Source organism: Chiloscyllium plagiosum, unplaced genomic scaffold (assembly GCF_037043375.1).
Source record: "Chiloscyllium plagiosum isolate Xiang-an unplaced genomic scaffold, Cpla_swu_hap1 HiC_scaffold_35, whole genome shotgun sequence".
Taxonomy (NCBI): Eukaryota; Metazoa; Chordata; class Chondrichthyes; order Orectolobiformes; family Hemiscylliidae; genus Chiloscyllium; species Chiloscyllium plagiosum.
Genome location: NW_028270173.1, coordinates 30,881,245 through 30,907,210, shown reverse-complemented (window position 1 = coordinate 30,907,210; position 25,966 = coordinate 30,881,245). Strand labels below are relative to the sequence as shown.

The following is a 25,966-nucleotide window of genomic DNA, read 5'->3' as shown; positions in this document are numbered from 1 at the left end:
TCCATTTAAGTCTTAGTCATTAATATGTATCAAGAGACGCATTGGTCCCAGGACCAACCCTTGGACAACTCCCACTATCAACTTTCCTGCAATCAACTTTCCTGCAATCGCAGCAGTATCTAATTTCCCACATGGTCAAACTCCACATTGTCATTGTCTCTTTTATTCCATGGGACGTTACTCTGGCAACAAGCCTGTAGCATGACATTTTGTCCAATGTCTTTTGGAAGTCCCTGAATCCACATCAATTGCATTAAAGCAATCAGCCCTCCTATTAATTTTCCATGTTGCATCTGTCTCTCACTGCCATTATTAACCTGACAATTGTCAAATTTGCCCCGTTTATTGTGTGAGGGGAGTACTGTGGCTTCAGAAATGTGTGACATGATTGGATAGGTCTATCACATTCTCAAAGAGACTGTCTAAGATGATTGGATAGGTGTGCCACATTCTTAAAGAGACTGTCTAAGATGATTGGATAGGTGTGCCACATTCTTGAAGAGGGTGCCTAAGATGATTGGATAGGTGTGCCACATTCTTGAAGAGGGTGTCTAAGATGATTGGATAGGTGTGCCACATTCTTGAAGAGGGTGTCTGAGATAAGATGGTTAACCCATTTGCCCGTTTGCTCAGATGGTGTTGAAATAAGATGTTCCCCGGTATCTTTATGAAATATATATCTGTGACAAATATCAGATATCAGAAAGCTCGGCTCAGTTCCTGAATAGCAATGATCCGTTTGCTGTTTCTGAGATATCCCTGGGAACTTCATCCCTCCCGTATTGGTCTGAATCAGTAACAAGCCACTGCACTTTTTTTTGTGCGTGTGTCCAGATGCAGCTCGTGTTTGACCGCACGACGGCTCTGGAGCTGCGGATGGACTCACTGTGGAGCATCCGCGATGCTGAGGAGGTTGTGGATAGCACGTTTGGTGAACTGGTCACACTGCAGGTTAGAATTGCTGAGGGAGACAGTGAATGGGTGACCAAAAGGCAGAAAAAGAGTAGGAAGGCAGTGCAGGTGTCCCCTGCAGTCATCTTCCTCCGAAACAGGTATACTGTTTTGGATCCTGTTGGGGAGATGGCTCACCAGGCGAGGGCAGCAGTTGCCAGGTTCATGGCACCATGGTGGGCACTGCTGTTCAGAAGGGCGGGAAAAAGACTCGTAGGGCCATGGTCATAGGGGATTCTATTGCCAGGGAAGTAGATAGGTGGTTCTGTGGCTGAAAACGACACTCCCAGGTGGTATGTTGCCTCCCAGGTGCTTGGGTCAGGGATGTCACCGATTGGCTGCAGAGCATTCTGAAAGGGGAGGGTGGACAGCCAGTTGTCGTGGTGCACATTGGCACCAATGATACAAGTAGAAAGCGAGATGCGGTCCTGAAAGCAGAATTCAGGAAGCTCGGAGAGAAGTTAAAGTGTAGGACCTCAAAGGTAGTGATCTCAGGATTGCTACCAGTGCCACGTGCTCGCCAGGGTAGAAATGAAAGAATAGGCAGGATGAACATGTGGCTTGAGGGATGGTGTAGGGGCGAGGGGTTCAGATCTGTGGGACATTGGGACCTGTTCTGGGGAAGGTGGGACTATTACAAATTGGACCGTCTACACCTGAACCAGACTGGAACGAATGTCCTTGGGGGAGTTTTTGCTACTGCTGTTGGGGAGGGTTTAAACTAATGTGGCAAGGGGCTGGGAAGCTGAAGAGAAGACTAATAGACAGTAAGGTGGAAAATAGAGACTGAAAGGAACAGGATCATGAAGTTAGCATTACCAAGGGGAAGAGTAGGCAGAGGGCAGATGAATACAAAGGAACAGGTGTTCTAAGGTGCATATGCTTTAATGCAAGGAGTATAGTGGGTAAGGCAGATGGACTCAGGGCTTGGATTGGTGTCTGGGAGTATGACGTTATTGCGATCGCAGAGACTTGGTTGAAGGAAGGGCGTGATTGGCAACTAAATGTTCCAGGATAAAGATGCTTCAGACAGGACAGGGAGGGAAGTAAAAGGGGGAGGAAGGAGGAGTTGCATTGCTGGTCAGGGATGATATCACGGCTGTGCTAAAGGAGGACACTATGGAGGGCTTGAGCAGTGAGGCATTATGGGATGAACTGAGAAATAAGAAGAGGGCAGTTACATTGTTGGGGCTGTCCTACAGGCCTCCCAGCAGTAAATGTGAGGTAGAAGAACAAATAGGTAAACAGATTATGGAAAGATGTCGAGGCAATCGCATAGTGGGGTTGGGAGATTTTAATTTTCCAAATCTTAACTGGGATACACTCAGTGTCAGAGGTCTGGATGGGGCAGAACTTGTAAGGAGCATCCAGGAAAGTTTTCTAGAGCAGTATGTCAATAAACCAACAAGGGAAGGGGCCATAGTGGACCTGGTGTTGGGGAATAAGCCAGGCCAGGTGATAGAAGTTGCAGTGGGGGACTTCTTTGGGAATAGTGACCACAATTGTGTAATAGAATACTCGTAGACAAAGATGAGAGTGGTCCTAAGGGAAGAGTACTAAACTGGGCCAAGGCCAATTATATCAAAATTTGGCAGGAGCTGTAAAATGTGGATTAGGGACAGCTATTTGAAGAGAATCCACATTTGATTTGTGGGAGGCTTTCAAAGTTAGGTTGAAGATAGTGAAGGATAGGCATGTCCCTTTGAAAACAAGTGATAGGAAAGGCAAGATTTGTGAACTGTGGATGACAGAGAAATTGTGCGACTAGCCAAGAGGAAAAGGGAAGCTGTCCAGACAGCTCAGAACAGAACACATTTTGGAGGAATATCGGAGGGTAGGCCCAATCCTAAATGAGGAATCAAGCGGGCTGAAAGGAGTCATGAAATAACTTTAGTGAGCAGAATTCAGGAGAATCCCAAGGCCTTTTGTTCATATATAAGAGGCAAGAGAGTAACTAGAGAAAGGGTTGGTCCACTAAAGGATAAGGAAGGAAGGTTGTGTGTCGAACCTGAGAAAATGGGTGAGATTCTCAGTGATTACTTTGCATCAGTGCTCACTGAGGTGAGGGTCATGATTAATGTCGAGATTAGAGGTAAGGAGTTTGTTTACTCTGGATCACCTTGACATAAGGATGGAGGATGTGTTGGGTAGGCTAAAGGATATTAAGGTGGACAAATCCTCAGGACCAGATGGGATCTATCCCATGTTGCTAAGGGAGGCGAGAGAGGAAATAGCTGGGGCCCTGACAGATATCTTTGGAGCATTCTTAAACACAGGTGAAGTGCTGGAGGACTGGAGAATTGCTAATGTTGACCCCCTGTTCAAGAAGGTTAGTAGGGATATTCCAGGTAAGTACAGACCAATGAGCCTGATGTCAGTGCTGGGAAAGTTGTGAGAGAAGGTACTGAGGATAGGATCTATTTATATTTAGAAGAGAATGGGCTTATCAGTGAGAGGCAATATGGTTTTGTGTGGGGGAGATCTGTTACCAACTTAACTGAGTTTGAGGAAGTGACCAAGTTGACAGATGAAGGAAGGGCTGTAGATGTCAGACACATAGACTTTAGTAAGGTGTTTGATAAGGTTCCCCATGGTAAACTAATGGAGAAAGTGAAGTCACATGGTGTGCAGGGTGTTCTAGCTTGGTGGATAAAGAACTGGTTGAACAACAGGAGACAGAGAGTAGTAGTCGATGGAGTTTCTCAAAATGGAGAAAGGGATCAGTGGTGTTCCACGGGGATCAGTGCTGGGGCCACTGTTGTTGGTGATATACATAAATGATCTGGAAGAGGACATTGGTGGTCTGATCAGTAAGTTTGCAGATGACAGGAAGATTGGTGGAGTAGCAGAAAGCATAAGGGACTGCTAAAGCATACAGAAGAATATAGATAGACTGGAGTATTGGGCAGAGAAGTGGCAGATGGAGTTCAATCCAGGCAAATGTGAGGTGATACACTTTGAAAGATCTAATTCTAGAGCGAACTATACTGTAAATAGAGAGAGATCTGGGAGCTCAGGCCCATTGTACCCTGAAGGTGGCTACACAAGTGGATAGAATGGTCAAGAAGACATATGGTATGCTTGCCTTCATCGGACGGGGTATTGAGTATAAGAGCTGGCAAGTCATGTTAAAATTGTACAAGACTTTGGTTCAGCTGCATTTGGAATACGGTGTGCAGTTCTGGTCACCACATTACCAAAAGGATGCGGACGCTTTGGAGAGAGTGCAGAGAAGGGTTACGAGGATGTTGCCTGGGATGGAAGGTGTTAGCTATGAAGAAAGGTTGAGTAGATTAGGATTGCTTTCATTAGAATAAAGGAGATTGAGGGGGGACCTGATTGAGGTCTACAAAATCATGAAGGATATAGACAGGGTGGATAGAGATAAGCTTTTTCCCAGGTTGAAGGATTCAATAACGAGAGAACTGACAGACACTGAAATTGGGTGGGTTATTGTTTAAAATTAAATCAGGGTGAGGATGAGATTTGGTTCTGTGTCTCTCATTACCATGGAGGATGCAGAGCCTGGGAGGGTGGTGGAAGCAGGGTCAATAGGAACATCCAAACGGAATAGGCCAGACACTGAGAATGACAAGTGAGTGGTTAGACTAATGGGCTCACTCCCCCAAAGAGCACTCATGGATACAATGACCTTCCTCTTGGTTCTAGAATGGTGTGATTCTCAGGAAAGGAAAGGGTGTTAGAAACCTGGGGTTTGGCAGCACTCACAGCAGAACCCGTGACCAATATTTGATCAGCTTTTCGTGTGTCACTTTCAGGTGTGATATTCAGTGACGGGAAGTTGTGGCGGGAGAACCGAAAGTTTGTGATCTCAGCTCTCCGAGGCTTTGGCATGGGCAAGAAATCCATTGAAGACAGGATCAGTGAAGAGGCCAGCTTTCTTGTCAATGTGTTTGAGAGTCACAAGGGTGAGTGCTTGGTGGGTCATGACATGCTGGGATTCATGGTTCCCTCGAAATTGACATCTACAGAAAAGATTTTCACTTGAATAAAAGTGAGGTTCCTTCAGTTGCATTAATACTGTTGGGGCAGTCAAATGTTAGCAGGCCCCAGAGACACTGGCCTTTGACGGACATTAATTATACTAAAGGTGAGAGCAGTTCAAAACTGCATCATCAGCTTCACCACACCAAGGATGAGTAGTCCATGTGTGATGTACTCCATTCACAAAGCCTTTCACCACTATTGGACACTTTAAGTTAGGTTAGATTCGAAATATCCTTTGTCTGTTTTAGAGTCACAGAGTCATAGAGATGTACAGCACAGAAACAGACCCTTCGGTCCAACTCGTCCGTGCTGATCAGATATCCCAACCTATTCTTGTGCCATTTGCCAGCATTTGGTCCATATCCCTCTAATCCCTTCCTATTCTTATACCCATCCAGATGCCTTTTAAATGCTGTAATTGTACCAGCCTCCACCACTTCCTCTGACAGCTCAATCCATACATGCACCACCCTCTGTGAAAAGGGCACCCCTTAGGCAAGTTTTAAATCTTAACCCTTTCAGCTTGAACTTTTGCCTCCAGTTTCGACTCCCTTATCCTGGGATAAAGACCTTGTCTATGCACCCTATCGATGCCCCTCATGATTTTATAAGCCCCTATAAGGTCACCCCTTAGCCTCCAATGCTCCAGGGAAAACAGCCCCAGCGTATTCAGCCTAACCCTATACCTCAAAACCTCCAACCCTGGCAACATCCTTGTAAATCTTTTCTGAACCCTTTCAAGTCTCACAACATCCTTCCTAAAGGATGGAGACTAGAATTGAATGCAGTATTCCAAAGTGGCCTAACCAATGTCCTATACAGCCACAACATGACCTCCCAACTCCTGTACGCGATACTCTGACCAATAAAGGAAAGCATACCAAATGCCTTCTTCACTATCCTATCTACCTGTGACTCAACTTTCAAGGAGCTATGAACCCACACTCCAAGGTCTCTTTGTTCAGCAACACTCTCCAGGACCTCACCAATAAGTGGACAAGTACTGCCCTAATTTGAATTTCCAAAATGAAGCACCTCACCTTTAACTAATTTAAAAGCCATCTGCCACCCCTCGGCCCATCTGATCAAGGTCCTGTTGTACTCTGAGGTAGCCTTCTTCACTGTCCGCTACACCTTCAATTTTGCTGTCATCTGTGCACTTACTAACCATACTTCCTGTGTTTAACAAAGCAGGAAAGGAGGGGAACTGGTCAAGGTAATTACATTCCTGGCCAGAAGTTCTTTTTCAAAATAATTTGGTCACACAACATTTGTTTTTAATGATTCATAAAGAGTATTGATTTATGAACATTACCACAGTGGGAATTGTCCAGGAAGTTTAAAGATTTGATGAGCAATTGTTGTGCTCCCCAGTACCATTTGATGGATCCTCAGTGCAGTCACCTTGGTGAAAGAGAATCTAAGATTTTGGAACAATCAAAAGTAGCAGCTTTGGAGCCGATTTGAACTGAAATCACCCTAATCCTGACCCTGGATTCACATAAAATGCTGGCTCCCAGCACAAAGTGTGTACAATATGTCGTGAGGGATTCCATCACAGATAGAATCTTGTATCAGCAAACTGCATCTTATCTAACTTGAGCTTTTTAAAAGACAACAACACTGGAAGTGTTTGTGGTATTTCCAGCTTCAGTTTTTCTCTGAAATACTATGTTTGTTCACAGGTCAGCCTTTTGAAACAGCACGGATATTGAATTCGGCCGTGAGCAATATTATCTGTTCCATTCTATTTGGAGATCGCTTTGATTATGACGACAAAATATTTAACTCCCTCATAAACATGAACAATGAGATGACGATATTGGCTGGAACAGCTTCAATACAAGTAATTATCTTTCCATATTACTGTACTTGGGATGGTTATTTGCAATTTGGTGTGCATAATAATCCCCTCATCACTCCAATGCCAAACAATGACCATCTCCAGTAAGACTCCCACAGCTACCTGGATTACATCTCTTCCCACCCTACCTCTGTTGCTCCCGATGCGGTCTCCTTTACATTGGGGAGACTGGACGCCTTCTCACAGAGCGCTTTAGGGAACATCTCTGAGACTCCCGCAACAATCAACCACACCGCCCTGTGGCCCAATATTTCAACTTCCCCTCCCACTTTGGTGAGGACATGCAGGTCCTGGGTCTTCTCCACCACCACTCCCTCACCACCCGCCTGGATGAGGAAGAACGCCTCATCTTCCGTCTCAGAACACTTCAACCCCAGGGCATTCATGTGGACTTCACCAGTTTCCTCATTTCCCTTCCCCCCACCTCACCCCAGTTCCAACCTTCCAGCTCAGCACCGTCCCCATGACCTGTCCTACCTTCCTTCCCACCTATCCACTCCAACCTCCTCTCTGACCTTCATCCCCACCTCCATCTACCTATTGCACTCTTGGCTACCTTCTCCCCAGCTCCACCCCACCCCCCTCCCATTTATCTCTCCACCCTGGAGGCTCCCTGCCTTAATTCCCGATGAAGGGTTTTTGCCTGAAACGTCGATTTACCTGCTCCTTGGATGCTGCCTAACCTGCTGTGCTTTTCCAGCACCACTCTAATCTAGACTCTGATCTCCAGCATCTGCAGTCCTCACTTTTGCCATCTCCAATAAGAGACAATCTAACCACTGTCCCTTGGCATTCAGTGTTGCCATCACTGAATCCCCACTGTCAAACATCCTTGGGTTCACCATTGATCAGAAACTTAACTGGGCTTGCTACATAAGCACAATGGCTACAAGAGCAGGTCAGAGACTGGGAACAGTGCGATGAGGAACTCACCTCCTGACTCCCCAAAGCCTATCCACCATCTACAAGGCACAAGTCAGGAGTGTGATGGAATACTCCCCACTTGCCTGGATGGGGGCAGCTCCAATGACACTCAAGAAGCTTGACACCATCCACGACTCAGCATCCCCCGCTTGATTGGTAGCATATCCACAAATCTCCACTCCATCTACCTCCGACGCTCAGTAGCAGGAGTGTGTACCATCTACAGGATGAACTGCAGAAATTCACCAAAGATCGTCAGACAGAACCTTCCAAACACCCAGCCACTTCCATTTAGAAGCACAAGGACAGCAGATACATGGGAACACCACCTCCTGCAAGTTCCCCTCCAAGCCACTCACCATCCTGACTTGTTCCTTCACTGTCGCTGGGCCAAAACCCTGGAATTCCCTCCCTAATGGTATTGTGGGTCTACCTACAGCAGGTGGACTGCAGCGGTTCAAGAAGGCAGCTCACCCCCCACCTTCTCAAGAGGGCAACTAGGGACAGGCAATAAATGCTAGGCCCCTGAGTGAATAGAAAAGCCTGAGCTATTACAGGTGCAGAGTGTTTTTAACATTATATTTCAGTCAATTATATTAACATGTGACGGTCCCTGACATGGAATAAATTCACATGTAAATGCTGAAAAAGTAAGATTTATGTAAATCATTTTACATAATTGTTACTTGACTATGACGTCAATGAGAGAGAAGACACCAGTCTAGAATGACTATGTGAACAGAGAGGTCTTAGATACTACACTAGAGAGCTGTTTTCGAGATCCAGTGTGCAGATATAAAGAAAGGAGTGTTACGGTACATAAGGAGTTGAAAACCCTCAATAGAGATGGGGTGGATGCAGCCACGGGGAGAGTGTTATATACAGGCCTCTCACAGCCACAACTGCTTCTGACTGGCAGCTGAAAGTGCAGGACACTATGTTGGTTTAAAGCACATGGTGGCAGTGAGGGATAAAGCTCTCAGAGACAGGATCTGGTGCTAGGAGAGGGTGCTGGGCACACAACAACATAAAAAGGGAAGATGGAAGGATGTTGTGAAGCTTGAAAGGGTTCAGAAAAGATTTGCAAAGACATTGCCAGGGTTGGAGGATTTGAGCTATAGGGAGAGACTGAATAGGCTGGGGTGGTTTTCCCTGAAGCATCGGAGGCTGAGGGGTGACCTTATAGAGGTTTATAAAATCATGATGGGCATGGATAGGGTAAATAGACAAGGTCTTTTCCCTGGGGTGGGGGAGTCCAGAACTAGAGGGCATAGGTTTAGGGTGAGAGGGGAAAGATATAAAAGGGACCTAAGGGGCAACGTTTTCAGACAGAGGGTGATGTGTGTGTGGAATTACCAGTGCAAGAAGGACGGATTGCACCAAAATTGGAAGGGGACTAATATACTGGCAGGGAGATTTGCTAGAGCTGCTCAGGAGAATTTAACCGAGTAAGGTGCTGGGGTGGGACCCAGGGAGATAGTGAGGAAAGAGATCAATCTGAGACTGGGACAGTTGAGAACAGAAGCGAGTCAAACAGTCAGGGCAGGCAGGGACAAGGAAGGACTAATACATTAAACTGCATTTATTTCAATGCAAGGGGCCTAACAGGGAAGGCAGATGAACTCAGGGCGTTGTTAGGAACATGGGACTGGGATATCATGGCAATTACAGAAACATGGCTCAGAGTTGGGCAGGACTGGCAGCTTAGTGTTCCAGGATACAAATGCTACAGGTAGGATAGAAAGGGAGGCAAGAGAGCAGGGGGAGTGACGTCTTTGACAAGGGATAGCATTACAGCTGTACTGAGGGAGGATATTCACAGAAATACATCCAGGGAAGTTATTTTCACGGAACTGAGAAATAAGAAAGGGATGATCACCTTATTGGGATTGTATAATAGACTCCCTGATAGTCAGAGGGAAGTTGAGAAACAAACTTGTAAGGTGATGTCAGCTATCTGTAAGAATAATAGGGTGGTTATAGTCGGGGATTTTAACTTTCCAAACATAGACTGGGACTGCCATAGTGTTAAGGGTTTAGATGGAGAGGGATTTGTGAAGTGTGTCCAACAAAATAAAGCAGAGCAGGTGACTGAGTGGAGTGGGGGAGCACTTTGGGTCCAGAATATTTTAATTCTATTAGATTTAAAATAGTGGTGGAAAAGGATAGACCAAATCTAAACGTTGAAGTTCGAAATTGGAGAAAGGTCAATTTTGACGGTATTAGGCAAAAAAGCTGATTGGGGGCAACTGTTCGCAGGTAAAGTGATGGCTGGAAAATGGGAAGCCTTCAGAAATGAGATAACAAGAATCCAGAGAAAGTATATTCCTGTCAGGGTGAAAGGGAAGGCTGGTAGGAATAGGGAATGTTGGATGACTAAAGAAATTGAGGATTTGGTAAAGAAACAGAAGGAAGCATATGTCAGGTATAGACAGGATAGATCGAGTGAATCCTTCGAAGAGTCTAAAGGCAGTAGGAGTTTACTTAAGAGGGAAATCAGGAGGGCAAAAAGGGGACATGAGATAGCTTCGGCAAATAGAATTAAGGAGAATCCAAAACGTTTTTACAAATACATTAAGTACAAAAGGGTAACGAGAGAGAGAATAGGGCCCGTAAATGATCAGCAAGGCAGCCTTTGTGTGGAGCCACAGAAAATGGGGGAGATACTAAACGAGTATTTTCCATCAGTATTTACTGTGGCAAAGGACATGGAAGATACATAATGTAGGGAACTAGATGGTGACATCTTGCAAAATGTCCAGATTACAGAGGAGGGAGTGCTGGATGTCTTGAAACGGTTAAAGGTGGATAAATCCCCAGGACCTGATCAGGTGTACGCTAAAACTCTGTGGGAAGCTAGGGAGGTGATTGATGAGCCTCTCGCTGAGATATTTGTAGCATCGATAGACACAGGTGAGGTGCTGGAAAACTGGAGGTTGCCTAGTGGTGCCAATGTTTAAGAAGGGTGGGAAGGACAAGCCAGGGAACTATAGACCACTGAGCCTGGCATCAGTGGTGGGCAAATTGTTGGAGGGAATCCTGAGGGACAGGATGTACATGTATTTGGAAAGGCAAAGACTGTCAGCATGGCTTTATGCGTGGGAAATCATGTCTCACAAACTTGATTGAGTCTTTTGAAGAAGTAACAAAGAGGATTGATGAGGGCAGGGACTTCAGTAAGGCATTCAACAAGGTTTACCATGGGAGACTGATTAGCAAGGTTAGATCTCATGGAATACAGGAACTGGCTCAAAGGTAGAAGACAGAGGGTGGTGGTGGAGAGTTGTTTTTCAGAATGGAGGCCTGTGACCAGTGGAGTGCCACAAGGATCGGTCATAGGTCCTCTACTTTTTGTCATTTACATCAATGATTTGGATGCGAGCATAAGAGTACAGTTAGTAAGTTTGCAGATGACACCAATATTGGAGGTGTAGTGGACAGCGAAGAGGGTTACCTCAGATTACAACAGGACCTTGATCAGATGGGCCAATGAGCTAAGAAGTGTCAGATGGAGTTTAATTCAGATAAATGTAATGTGCTGCATTTTAGGAAAGCAAAACTTATCAGGACTTATACACTTAATGGTAAGGTCCCAGGGAGTGTTGCTGAGCAAAGAGACCTTGGAGTGCAGGTTCATAGCTCCTTGAAAGTGCGGTTTGCAGGTAGATAGGATAGTGAAGAAGGCGTTTGGTATGCTTTCCTTTATTGATCAGAGTATTGACTACTCTGGGAGGTCATGTTGCAGCTGTACAGGACATTGGTTAGGCCACTGTTCGAGTATTACGTGCAATTTTGGTCTCCTTCCTATTGGAAAGATGTTGTGAAACTTGAAAGCATTCAGAGAAGATTTACAAGGATGTTGCCAGGGTTGGAGGATTTGAGCGATGGGGAGAGGCTGAAAAGGCTGGGGCTGTTTTCCCTGGAGCGTCGGAGGCTGAGCGATGACCTTGTAGAGGTTTAGAGAATTATGATGGACATGGATAGGATAAATAGGCAAAGTCTTTTCCCTGGGGTGGGTGAGTCAAGAATTAGAGAGCATAGGTTTAGGGTGAGAGGGGAAAGATATAAAAGAGACCCAAGGGGCAACCTTTTCACGCAGAGGGTGGTACATATATGGAAAGAGCTGCCAGAGGATGTGATGGAGGCTGGTATAATTGCAACATTTAAGAGGCATTTGGAGTGGTATATGAATAGAAGGGTTTGGAGGGATATGAGCCGGGTGCTGACAGGTGAGATTAGATTGGGTTGGGATATCTAATCGGCATGTACGGGTTGGACCAACGGGTCTGTTTCTGTGCTGTACAGCTCTATGACTCTGTGAGTCTAAGTGGGACTAGATTAGACAATAGACAATAGACAATAGATGCAGAAGTAGGCCATTCTGCCCTTCGAGCCTGCACCACCATTCAATATGATCATGGCTGATCATCCTTAATCAGTATCTTGTTCCTGCCTTATCTCCATAACCCTTGATTCCACTATCCTTGAGAGCTCTATCCAACTCTTTCTTAAATGAATCCAGAGACTGGGCCTCCACTGCCCTCTGGGGCAGAGCATTCCACACAGCCACCACTCTCTGGGTGAAGAAGTTTCTCCTCATCTCTGTCCTAAATGGTCTACCCCATATTTTTAAGCTGTGTCCTCTGGTTCGGCACTCACTCATCAGCGAAAACATGTTTCCGGTCCCCCAGAGTATCCAATCCTTTAATAATCTTATATGTCTCAATCAGATCCCCTCTCAGTCTTCTAAACTCAAGGGTATACAAGCCCAGTCACTCTAGTCTTTCAGCGTAAGGTAGTCCCGCCATTCCAGGAATTGACCTCGTGAACCTACGCTGCACTCCCTCAATAGCCAGAATGTCTTTCCTCAAATTTGGAGACCAGAACTGCGCACAATACTCCAGGTGTGGTCTCACCAGGGCCCTGTACAGCTGCAGAAGAACCTCTTTGCTTCTATACTCAATCCCTCTTGTTATGAAGGCCAGCATGCTATTAGCCTTCTTCACTACCTGCTGTACCTGCATGCTTACCTTCATTGACTGGTGTACCAGAACACCCTGATCTCTTTGTACTGCCCCTTTACCTAAATTGATTCCATTTAGATAGTAATCTGCCTTCCTGTTCTTGCCACCAAAGTGGATAACCATACATTTATCCACATTAAACTGCATCTGCCATACATCTGACCACTCACCTAACCTGTCCAGGTCACCCTGTAATCTCCTAACATCCTCCTCACATTTCACCCTGCCACCCAGCTTAGTATCATCAGCAAATTTGCTAATGTTATTACTAATACCATCTTCTATATCATTAATATATATTGTAAAAAGCTGTGGTCCCAGTACTGATCCCTGCGGTACCCCACCGGTCACTGCCTGCCATTCTGAAATGGAGCCGTTTATCATTACTCTTTGTTTTCTATCCAAGTACTAGTCCAAGTTAGTACTTTGCCCCCAATACCATGCGCCCTAATTTTGCTCACTAACCTCCTACGTGGGACTTTATCAAAAGCTTTCTGGAAGTCCAGGTACACTACATCTACTGGATCTCCCTCGTCCATCTTCAGAGTTACATCCTCAAAAAATTCCAGAAGATTAGTCAAGCATGATTTCCCCTTCTGACCTATCCTGTTACTACTCTCCAGATGTGTCATAATTTCATCCTTTATAATAGACTCCAGCACCTTTCCCACCACTGAGGGCAGACTAACTGGTCTATAATTTCCTGCTTTCTCTCTCCCACCTTTCTTAAAAAGTGGTACAACATTAGCCACCCTCCAATCCGCAGGAACTGATCCCAAATCTATCAAACTCTGGAAAATAATCACCAAGGCATCTGCGATTTCTCGAGCCACCTCCTTCAGTACCCTGGGATGTAGACCATCAGGCCCTAGGGACTTACCAACCTTCAGACCTAACAGTCTCTCCAACACCAATTCCTGGCAAATATAAATTCCCCTAAATTCAGGTCCTTCAGCCACTGTTACCTCAGGGAGATTGCTTGTGTCTTCCCCAGTGAACACAGATCTGATTCAATTCTTCTGCCATTTCTTTGTTCCCCGTAATATATTCCCCTGTTTCTGTCTTCAAAGGCCCAATTTTAGTCTTAACCATTTTTTTGCCTTTCACATACCTAAAAAAACTTTTACTATCCTCCGTTATATTATTGGCCAGTTTACCTTCGTACCTCATTTTTTCTTTGCTTATTTCCTTCTTAGTAATCCTCTGTTGTTCTTTAAAAGCTTCCCAGTCCTCCGTTTTCCCACTCACCTTTGCTATGTTATACTTTTTCTCTTTTAACTTTATATGTTTCTTAACTTCCCTCGTCAGCCACGGCCACCCATGCCTCCTCCTGGGATCTTTCTTCCTTTTTAGAATGAACTGATCCTGCATCTTTTGCATTATACACAGAAATATCCGCCATTGTTCCTCCACGGTCATCCCTGCTAAGGGATTGCACCATTGAACTTTGGCCAGCTCCTTCCTCATGGCTCCATAGTTCCCTTTATTCAACTGAAATATTGTCACTTCCGATTGTACCCTCTCCCTCTCAAATTGCAGATTGAAGCTTATTGTATTATGGTCACTACTTCCCAATGGCTCCTTCACTTCGAGGTCCCTGATCAATTCTGGTTCGTTGCACAATACCAGATCCAGAATTGCCTTCTCCCTGGTCGGCTCCAGCACCAGCCTGTTCTAAGAATCCATCTCTGAGGCACTCCACAAAGTCTCTTTCTTGAGGTCCAATACCATCCTGATTCTCCCAGTCTACCTGCATGTTGAAATCCCCCATAACAACTGTAGTAACATCTTTGCGACAGGCCAATTTCAGCTCCTGATTCAACTTACATCCGACATCCAGTCTACTGTTTGGGGGCCTGTAGATAACTTCCAAGAGGGTCTTTTTACCCTTAGAATTTCTCAGCTCTATCCATACTGACTCTACATCCCCTGATTCTAGGGCCCCTGTGCAAGGGACTGAATATCATCCCTTACCAACATGGCCACCCCACCCCCTCTGCCCGTCAGTCTGTCCTTACGATAGCACGTGTAGCCTTGAATATTCATTTCCCAGGCCCTGTCCACTTGAAGCCATGTCTCAGTTATCCCCACAATATTGTATCTGCCAATTTCCAAAAGAGCCTCAAGTTCATCCATTTTATTTCTAATGCTTCGTGCATTCATGTATAGTATTTTTAATTTGTTACTGCCCTCACCCTTCCCATCAACTCCTATTTCACTCAACCTTACAGCATGATCCCTTTTTGAGTTTTCTGCCTCATTGATACAGTTGTCTTTCTTGAGTTCTCTTGTTCTAACTTTCCCTTCAATTTCCTTCTTAAACTTCCAGTTTGTCCCCTCCCCCCCTGCTACTTAGTTTAAATGTAGCTGTGTTGCAGTAGCAAACCTGCCTGCCAGAATGCTGGTCCCTAACCTATTAAGGTGCAAACCGTCTCTCTTGTAGAATTTATGCTTACCACAAAACATACCCCAGTGATCCAAGAATTTAAATCCTTGCTTCCTGCACCAGTTCCCCAGCCACATGTTCAAGTCCATTATCTCCTTGTTCCTGGCCTCTCCAGCCCAGGAGGAACTGGAAGCAAACTGGAGATAACCACCCTGGATGTCCTGCCTTTCAGCCTTCTTCCTAGTTCTCAAAGTCCCGCTTTAGTATGTTCTTCCTCTTCTTCCCGACATCATTTGTGCCGACATGTACCACCACCTCTAGCTCTTCACCTTCGTCCTTGAGGATTTCCTGCACTCTGTCTGTGATGTCTTTAACCCTGGCACCAGGAAGGCAACACACCATCCTTAAGTCCCATCTGCTGCCACAAAAACCCCGGTCAGTTCCTCTCACAATGGAGTCCCCTATTACCACGGCTCTGTGCAATGCCCGACTCTTCCGCTCTGCCTCCACGCCAACTTTTGATTGACAGACCTGGCCACCTCGCGGACTGGCAGTGTCATCTGTCTCCACTGTTTCCAAATGATTCAACTTGTTCCTGACAGGTACTTCTCCCGGGGTCTCTTGCACCTGTCTCCTCTCTGCCTTCCTCATCGTCTGCTCTCTTCTGCTCTCTTCTGGTACGATTGGTGAAATAACCTCGCTGAAGGTCTTCTCCAGAAAGATCTCATTCTCTCGGAAGGGCCTAAGGTCCTCGAGTTCTTTCATCAGTGCTGCAATATGCTCTGTCAGTCGCTGAACATGCGCACACGTTCCATACTTATACGAGCCAAACACACCAGAGTCATTGACCTCCCACATCAAGCACGTAGCACACTGAACCAGCTGGGCAGTCATGTCTTCACCCTCTTCAACTGTGGCGTAATCACTTCACTCAACCTCCTTATCAAAGACTCCTGAGCTAAAGCCTCACTCTTCAATCCACAGGAACTTCCTTGGACCCTCTTTCTGGGGCAAGTCTGTGGACTTTTAATTTTGGTTAGAGGAGGCGGGTGGGAGGGAGGCCCTACTTTGTAGGACCTGTGGTCTAGAACACACCCACTCAAATAATAGTCACTTGCCCTTGCAAGACTTCAAAGGCGAAGCTGAGAAAAAAATGGGAAGACTCCAAATGGTGCAGACCAAGACTTTGAAACAAAAAGATAGAAAACCCAAAAGCAAGGGGGAAAAGACTCCAGAAGACATTGCTGCGAAGCCATGACCAACAATCCCCTGGACAGTGACAAGATGGGATCAGATCACTTTGACAGTATTTCAGAAAAAGCCTCAGGTCAGCCAGGCGTTTAAAGTCTGTGGGGATAGCGAGAGAGCGGCCTTGCCTCACTGATAAATCAGAAGGTCAATAACGAGGTGAGAGGTGGGAGCCCCTCGGAACAGTTACACATCAGAACGATGCCATTCAGCCCTTGGATGAATAATGTCACCACCCGGTCAAATTCCACTTTCCGTGATCCAGTCCATTTCCTTGCAGGTTACAGTGTGTCCAGTGCGGATGCAGGCTCCTTTCCAGCGATTTCCCACCTCAGCAACCAAACTGGGCAGCAGATTCCAGACTCCCAACACCCTGTGGCTGGGAAAAAGTTTTTCCTTGAGTCCTTTTTAATCTTTCCACCAATCACCGTAAAGTCGTGTGCCCAATTTTTGGCCTCTCTGTGAGGTAACCCGGGTCCTCCCTATCCACTCCATCCCAGCCCCTTATTATTTTCTATTAAGTCATCCCTCTATTCTAACCCCTCAACCTCCTGCGTTCCGGTGAAAACAAACCCAGTCTATCCAACATTTCTTCATCGCTAATCAGTTAATTCCATCCTCCCAGACTTTACATATTTCTCCTTTTTCTTTTTGACCAAGGTCATGCAAGGTTCACGTAACTTGCCATTCCTGTTCCAATTTTTAAAAAAATTCCCAAGGCCTCACCGGACTCACAATGTTAACTCTGCTTTTTTCTCACTGATGTGGCCAGACGCACTGAGTTTCTCCAGAAATTCCTGCTTTTGTTTCCGATTTCCAGCAGCTCTTTGTTTTATGTCACCATAAGTTACTTGGCCAACTCATCGACTACAGACGGACAGTCACTTATCAACTCAAGGCCTGAACTTATTGGTTATGTTCTTATTCCAATCCAGCTGTACAATTCTTATCCATCTCTGGGATTTCTGATTCCGGCTCGCAGGAAGATGATTGAAACTCGAGATAAGATGATGGAAATCTTCGACAGTTTCTTCAAAGCGGCTGAAGAAACCTTGAGTGAGAACAGTATTCAGACCCTAAACGAAGCCTTAATTCTGAGGCATCAGCAGGTACAGTGACACACCTTTTCAGCAGTAAGGGGAATCTCCCCAGATTTCAGACTCCACACCAGGACTTTGTGGGTTTTGATGGAGGAAGATTCCGTGTTAAACATCTGTTAATATGTCACTCAGTGCTGCCCCTAGTTTCTGGATGGAACTACGAATGTGTAGCTTCAAGCGCTCACTGTATCTGATCATTTCTCTGATCGTAGTGCTCATGACATCATGTGGATGTTTGTGTCCAGGATGTAGCATTGGTTTCAGACATGGGATGTGAGTGACAGGGGCTGGGCCAGCATTTATTACCCATAGGGCAGTGGGGTCACCCACATTGCTGTGGGTCTGGAGTCACATGTAGGCTAGACCAGGTAAGACTGGCAGATTTCCTTTCCTAAGGGTTATCAGTGAACCAGATGGATTTTTTACAACAATCGACAGTTTGATACATGGTCACCATTAGACCAGCTATAAACTGCAGATTTTTATTCAAGTTTCACCATATGCCATGGTGGGTTTTGAACACATCTAGGGGCATGGGTACATTAGCCTGGCATAGCGATGATGATTCCAGTGACATTACAATTACACATCCCTGAAGGATGTATGAGTTTCAATCTCGCAATTTACAACGTGAGAGAGATGTCTTCTCAGAATATAATTGGTGAGGAGCTTCTACTTATTTTACACGTTATTTTCCCTGAATAACGTCCCTCAAATTACACCTGGATGTGTTGTTGAGTGCTTTGGAGCCGTCCTCTGCTCATGTTGTCTGGGATGTCAATCTCTTTGAGACAAATGAATTTAAACCTCACATCCATTAAGACCAGCCCTTCATCTCTGCTGTGCTGCCAGAGTGGATTGAAGTCTAATGGTGAACTTAGACAGGAGAGACAACTTTCCTTCAGAGAATTGTAGGGTGTTACAGGACAGAAGGAGGTCATTTGGCCCATCGAGTCGATGGCTGCTCCCAGGTAGAGCTATCCCACTCCCCTATTTTTTCCCCACTGCCCTATCACACATTTCCCTTCAAGTATTTATCCACCTCTTACAAATAAGACACAGACCGTAAGACATAGGAGCAGAAATGGGCCTTTCAGCCCATCAAATCTGTTCTGTCATTCGGTGAGATCATGATAGCCTCAACTCCACTTGCCTGCCTTTACCCCACAATCAACTCAGAGAAAGTGAGGCCTGCAGATACCGGAGATCGGAGTTGAAGAGTGTGACACTGGGAAAGCGTGGTGCTGGAAAAGCACAGCAGGTCAGGCAGCATCCCAGGAGCAGGGGAATCGACGTTTCGAGCATGAGGGCACACATTCCTGATGAAGAGTTTATGCTCGGAACATTAACCCTCCTGCTCCTGGGATGCTGCCTGACCGGCTGTGCTTTTCCAGCACCACGTTTCTTTGACTCTTTACCCCATAACTCTTGGTTCTCTCACTGATTCAAAACCTTCCTATCTCAGTCTTTCATACGCTTAAGGATCCAGCCTCAACAGCCCCCTGACCCTTCCTGTCCACTCATTATCGAGATGTTACTCTGAGTCTGTCTCCACCGCTGTCTTCAGAGTGGAAGCCCCATCACTTAATAGACGGTGCAGGTAAAACAGACATTCCTTCCTGTCAGCTCTGCAGGGTCTCTTGGAAATCACCTGAAATCCCGAGTCCACTGACCTCCCACCCTCCCCCCAACACCAGTTTGACTTAACTCTTCCAAACAAAACCATTCATGCCTTTGAACGGTTCCATTCAGTTTCCCCTCAGCCTTCTTCATTCTGAGGGGAATAAACAAACCCCACCATGCTCGTACCCCCCCAGCTCCCACAGTCTCTCTGCCATCCCGGCTATTGGTACAACATTCAGGAATACATTTATTCTTCACGGAATATTCTGCCCCCACCGCACAGCTCCAAGATCCTTCTCAAAGTGTAATGTCACAATGGATACAGTGCACCAGCTGAAGCTATGCCAGGTTTCCTTTCCCCCTATGTAGAGGTTTAAGGTCACTTCCTCACCCTTGTACTCCCTGACAATAAAGAGCCAAAGACTTTGTCTGATTGTTTTCTAAGGGGCCTCTCGATTGGCTGTGCCAACTTCGGATATTATGCAAACCAACAGCTGCATCCCAAAGTCTGACCCCAGGGTGAGTGGGATTTAATCATCACCAACCTCTCTCCCCGTGCCCCTCCCCCACCCCCCCAAATCCGAGGAAGTGCCTTTGGAGGCCGTGGGACATTTTGACACCATGGTAGGGGGTGCAGCTGAGTTGGGCTCCCCTCAGCTCAAGGCGAGGAGGTCAGAGGGCAGTGTTCCTGTCCACAGGAGCCTTTCTGAAGCCAAGGCCTAGCTGAAGGCCTCACCCCACCACCTCAGGTATCATACTCCTGGGAGGTCAGGAACTCCAAGTCTGTCCTTACCCTCCACCTTGGGACTCATGGGTGACAAATATCAGAAAGGGATATTCTTTATGCTCAGGCACATCATGACCAATCAAAAGACTTTACTCTGAGCGATAGGGAGAGGGAAGGTGTCCCATCTCTGCTTTCAACTCCCCAATCCATTGACTGCTAGCACTTCATTTTGTGTTTGAGTTCAAATCATAGATCAGGCCGTTTGGCCATCGAGTCGACTTTGGACTGTGGGAGGAAACCCGTTCAGACACGGGGAAGAATGAACAAACTCCACATGGACAGTTGTCTGAAGGTGGGATCGAACCCGGGTCCCTGGCGCCGTGAGGCAAGTGGTGCTAACCACTGATCCACCGTGCCACCCTTTCAATAACTCTTCTTTCAATAACTCCTGAAGCCTGTTCTCTGTGAAGGAGCTGACAATATCCTGACAGTGATTTCTATCTTCATGGGATGGGGCCAGCTTTTTTGCTCATGTAATTGGCAGTTAAGAGTCAACCACATAGCTATGGGTTTGGAGTTATATGTAGACCAGACCAGGTAAGGATGGCCAATTTTCTTCCCGGAGGGACATTATTGAACCAGATTGGCTTCAACGACAGGAGGTTTACAATTGCCATTCGATTAGCTTTTAATTCCAGATTTTCATTCAATTCAACTTTTGCAGTCCGCCATGGCAGGACTCCCCCAGCGTATTAGTTCGGAAGAAGGACCAGGCCAGACATGAAACATTAACACTGTTTCACCCTTCACAGATGGTGCCTGACCTGCTGAGTTTCTCCAGCACTTTCTGGTCTTCTCTCAGATTGACAGCATCCACAGTTATACCCCCAGAATACGAGCCTGGGGTTCTGAACCAGTAATCCCTGTGACATTCCCACAACATCACGACTTCACAATCGGGCTTTGAGAACAATCAGCCTACACTCAGCCCCTTCCGTTCTCCCATTCCCACAATCCTAAACCATCTCTTTCAAATCGTAGTGGGCATCACAGGGGGTAGAATCATCGAATCCGGACAGTGCAGATGGAGGCCATTTGGCCCATTGGATCTATGCTATCCCTCCAAACAGCATCCTACCCTTCCCTGTAACCCTGCATTTCCTGTGGCCATTCCACTGAACCTGCACATCTTTGGACTGTGGGAGGGAACCGGAATTACCAGCGAAAACCCACATCGACACGGGCAGAACGTGCAAACTCCACGCAGTCACCCAAGGAACCCAGCTCCCTGGTGCTGTGGGGAGGCAGTGGTAACCACTGTACTGCCTAGTTATTGCCCCTCCCAAATTGTCCAGAGGGCAGTTAAGAGTCAACCATCTTTCAGTGGCTCTGTCTTCGTGTATAGGCTAATGTCCCAAAGCATTTTACAGAGAAGGGTCGATTTTTAAAATGTGACGTTTGTTGTAACACAGGGGAATGAGTTAATGAATTTGTGCACAGCAAGGCCCCACACTAATAACAGTGATAATGACCAGATCACTCTTTTGGTAGAAGTGTAAACATTGGCTAAGATACCAATGAAGAGCTTCTCTGTCCTTGTTAGATTAATAACATGATGTTTTACATGTACCCAGAGTCTTGGAGATGTACAGCATCGAAACAGATCCTTCGCTCCAACTCGTCCATGCTGATCAGATATCCTGAATAAATCAACTCCCATTTGCCAGCACTTGGCCCATATCCCCCTAAAACCTTCCTATTCATATGCCCATCCAGATGCCTTTTAAATGCTGTAATTGTACCAGCCTCCACCACTTCCTCTGGCAGCTCATTCCACACACGCACCACCTTCTGTGTGAAGAAGTTGCCCCTTCGGTCCCTTTTAAATCTTTCCCCTCTCTCCTTAAACCTGTGCCCTCTACTTTTGGACTCCCCACGCTTGGAAAAGGACCTTGGCTTTTCACTATATCCATACCCCTCATGATGTTATAAACCTCGATGAGTTCACCTCTCAACCTCCGACGCTCCAGAGAAAACAGCCCCAGCCCATTCAGCCTCTCCCTGTAGCTGAAACCCTCCACTCTGGCAACATCCTTGTAAATCTTTTCTGAATCCTTTCAAGTTTCACCACATCCTTCCCTGAGCAGGGAGCCCAGGATTACACCTGTGTTTAATCAGTTAAATAGTTCATCTGAAAGGCAGCACCTCTGATAGTGCAGCACCCTCTCAGAACTGAGCTGAAATTTCAGCTGAGGTTGTGCACTCAGATTTGTGAAGTGTGGCCTGAAGTCATGAAATCCTGACTCTGAGCAAGACAGCCACTGCCCCCAATGACACAGACCCGTCCAGCAATATACACACTCAAATATTTCCCCCAAGAATGTGGTACCTTCTCCTTTATTCTGCCGTAGTTGTGGTTATGTTCGCCCCGAGCTGGGAAGTTGATTTGCTGACGTTCCGTTCCCTGTCTCGGTGACACCTTCAGTGCCTTGGAGCCTCCTGGGAAGTGCTGCTGGACTGTGTCGTCTGGAATGTATTTGGTTCAGGTTCCTGCTGCGTCCGGTTGCACTAAGATATTTCTGTCAAGAATGTGGCAGCTTCTTCTTGATTCTATTTTGTCTTGAAGGAATCAAAAGGCCAAGCCTTGGAAATTCAGAAGAAGGACATGCTGATTACAATCATTGACCTGTTTGGTGCCGGCACAGAAACCACTTCCACCACCGTGTGCTGGGGACTCCTTCTCATGATGAAATATCCGGATATCCAGAGTAAGGGAATCACTAACTTTGTGTTTGTCAGTTGTTGTTGGTGTCCAAACTGTTACTTGATCATATGGATAGGACTATCGAGGTCAGTAGTGAACTAGGCCCATGGTCAGTGTGAAATTGGTCAATTTAATCAGTAACACCTCAACTGGTTGGTCTCAGGAAGAGCTGATGGTGAGTGAGTCAGCAAGTGGAGTCTTTCTCCCCCAGGCATGACGTGCACTGCAGATTCAGAGATTATACCCAGTGTGACACTCATAACAACGTGATATCAATGTCAAAACTGCCATAAAGTTCATGTTATGGATGTCTCACCTAAGCCTCTCCCCAAATCCGGAATCTTCTGTGTGAAAGCCTAATATACTACTCTGTTTATTCTGTTCGCTCATAAACTCTCCAAAGGTAAACAAAACAGACACAAGAAAAATCCAAATGCCACTGGTTCAAAATTCAAAAATCCAAATAGACTGTATCACACACCTTACTTCACACACAGATGATTGGAGTTAAGAGTCATGGAGCTCTACAGCACAATAAAAGGTCCTTTGGGTCTGTGCTGGTTAGAATCAGCAACCAAATTATTCTAATCTCAATTTCCAGAGCCATGTTTACCTGATGTTATGAGCTGCTGCTTTAAGAAGGATTTGTCCTTTTGAAAACAAGTGTTGCAAACTAGAAGCCCAGCGGTCTGCTCTGAGCCCAGCAAGCTTTGTTTTTTTTTAATGTTGGAACAATAGAAGCAGCCGGAAGGGCTGGTGTCAAGCTCCCACAGAACCAGGATTTTAGTTTAACTTTCAGTCGTGTTGGGGTTTGGAAGCTGCTACACATCTCTCCCTGTTAAAGCAAAATGCTTGAGTTCTCTCTCAGAGTTATCCCTGGATGGACTGGACTAGAGAATTGCGCGTGAGACAATCTGTTTCACTGAATTTGCCTTTGCCAAGTGTGTGTTTATGGGATGTTACTATCTTGGAACAGCTAATCAGTCGTAGTGAGCATATATATTATCTCATTAAGCAATTCAATAGAGTCACAGTTAAATTAATTTTTAGAATTTCTTATTTGAACAGGGTTTTAAGAATAAAGATTAGATTCCCCACAGTGTGGAAACAGGCCCTTTGGTCCAACCAGTACACCAACCCTCCAAAGAGTAACCCACCCAGACCCATTTCCCTCTGACTAATGCACCGAACACTATGGACAATTTAGCATGGCCAATTCACCTGACTTGTACATCTTTGGACTATGGGAGGAAACCCATGCAGACACAGGGAGAATGCACAAACACCACACAGACAGTCACCCAAGGCAGTAATTGAACCTGGGACCCTGGTGCCGTGAGGTAGCAGTGCTAACCACTGAGCCACCATGCTGCCCTAAACTGTGTTTGCTTTCAAGCCTGGTAGTTTGACGCATCAAATTGTATCCGGAACACACTTGCCTTTAAAAATAAGAAAATGTTGGGAGTTTAGGCTATCTTCTTAATATATTTTGAGCGGGTTTGGTGTGGTCTGTAACACTGGGGATCGCATGTGCACTTCTTAAATATTCTGAGGGTTTCTACAGAAATATCAGGAACCCAACACGAACTTGCTGAGCTTCTTTCAGCCAGATTCACATGGACTGATGGCGAGAAGGGTTTGCGGAGATGAGAATGGCCAATGATACCAATAAACATGTTTCAGAAGCAAGGGCAAGGCAACCTTTCAGAAAATGTCAAAACGATTTCCTTCATCTCGATCTCAATGTAACTGGTTGTAGACAAGCGTGCTGCACGAGAGAACAAAGCAGTGGCAGGTCTCCTGGACATCACCAAGGTCTCTCATTGTAATTCAGAGCAGAACGATCTCTCTCACATTCAACTTGGCAAGGTATTTCCTGCAATACAATGCATCCTGTTGGTACAGTACCTTAAGCCATTGGTTGATTTAGGTCACTTTACACAGGCAGTCCCTTGGAATGGCTTGTTGTCAATCCAGTTCAATAGCTCAGCAATAAGTCTCATGTGTGACCTGATGACTTGGCCACACTGGGGTCAGGGGTCAGAGAGTTTAGTTCTTTGTACAATCTCTTTGATACTTGAACTTCACCTCCATGTGTTCCCGATGAACTCTCTCGAATTGTTCTGGGAACAACAAATGCTGGGGATCACAGCGGGTCAGACAGCATCCATGGAGAGAGAGGAAGCTAATGTTTCGAGTCGAGAGCTGCTCAGCCCAGCTCTGACAAAGAGTCATCTGGACTTGAAAAGTCAGCTTCCTCTTTCTCCACGGCTGCTGTCTGACCCGCTGTGATTCCCAGCGTTTGTTGTTTTCAGTCCAGACTCCAGCCTCTGCAGGAATTTGCTCCTCTCTTGGATTGTTTGTTTGCTTCCTGAACACACTGTCTCCTCGTTACTTGGTCACAGTCCAGGGGCCTGAAACCTTTGACCCCTTCTGGGCTGCTTTTGAGGAAACCCCGAAAGCGTTTCCACCCGGGGTCCTCCTGTCTTGGGTGAGTTCTGAGCCGAGCAGGTATTTTCATAGACATTTCGGCTCAGTAAATATCCACTTGCAATGGAATTCTTCTCAATGGTAATAAATATCTGTCACTCCAAAATTGGCATGGAATTATTTTAGAAGTGTTGTCCAGTTGTCTTCACAAGTAAATGGATGAGTGCAACTCTGACAGCACTCGAGAAGCTTCACACCACCCAGGGACAAAGCAGCCCGCTTGATTGGCACCACATCCACAAGCATCAACTCCATCCACCACCGGCACTCAGTAGCAGTACTGTGTACCATCGATAAGATGCACTGCAGCAATTCACCACAAATCTGTAACCAGCCTTCCAAGCCCATCTAGAAGGACAGGGGCAGCAGATACATGGCAACGCCATCACTTGCAAGTTCCCCTCCAAGCCACTCGCCATCCTGACTGGGAAATATATCCCTGTTCCTTCAGCGTCACTGGGTCAAAATCCTGGAACTCCATCTCTAGCAGCATTGCAGGTCTCACTCCAACAGGTGGACTGCAGCGGATCAAGAAGGCAGCTCACCATCACCTTCTCGAGGGGCAACTAGGGACGGGCAACAAATGCTGGCCGAGCCAGCAACGTGCCCATCCCATGAGTGAAAAATAAAATGATAACATTGACCTTGAAGGTTAGCACACAGTGACCCAAATACAACCACTCGCTTGTTGTATGTATTTGGCTTTTGTGTTTATTGAAGTTGATGAATATCCAATGGGGAACATAAGACACATTGATCGCGCCTAATTTCTGTCACTGATGAATTTCTATCCCGTTGTTTGACGGCAGTTTCCCCAATCCAAGCTTTCTCTATTTCAGGGAAAGTTCAGGAAGAAA

The 25,966-nt window shown here is 46.0% G+C and overlaps 1 protein-coding gene across 1 annotated transcript in view; it reads left to right on the top strand.

The window, feature by feature from the left end:
* Positions 1 to 25,966, top strand: part of LOC148140596 (cytochrome P450 2K1-like) — a 37,112-nt gene that overhangs the window by 4,247 nt on the left and 6,899 nt on the right. The window contains exons 3-7 of the mRNA XM_087979464.1: positions 4,731 to 4,880; positions 6,645 to 6,805; positions 17,341 to 17,514; positions 22,482 to 22,623; positions 25,949 to 25,966. The exon at positions 25,949 to 25,966 is cut by the window's right edge and continues 170 nt beyond it. Coding sequence (XP_087835590.1) covers positions 4,731 to 4,880; positions 6,645 to 6,805; positions 17,341 to 17,514; positions 22,482 to 22,623; positions 25,949 to 25,966 — 645 coding nt within the window. The remainder of the gene's footprint in view (positions 1 to 4,730; positions 4,881 to 6,644; positions 6,806 to 17,340; positions 17,515 to 22,481; positions 22,624 to 25,948) is intronic.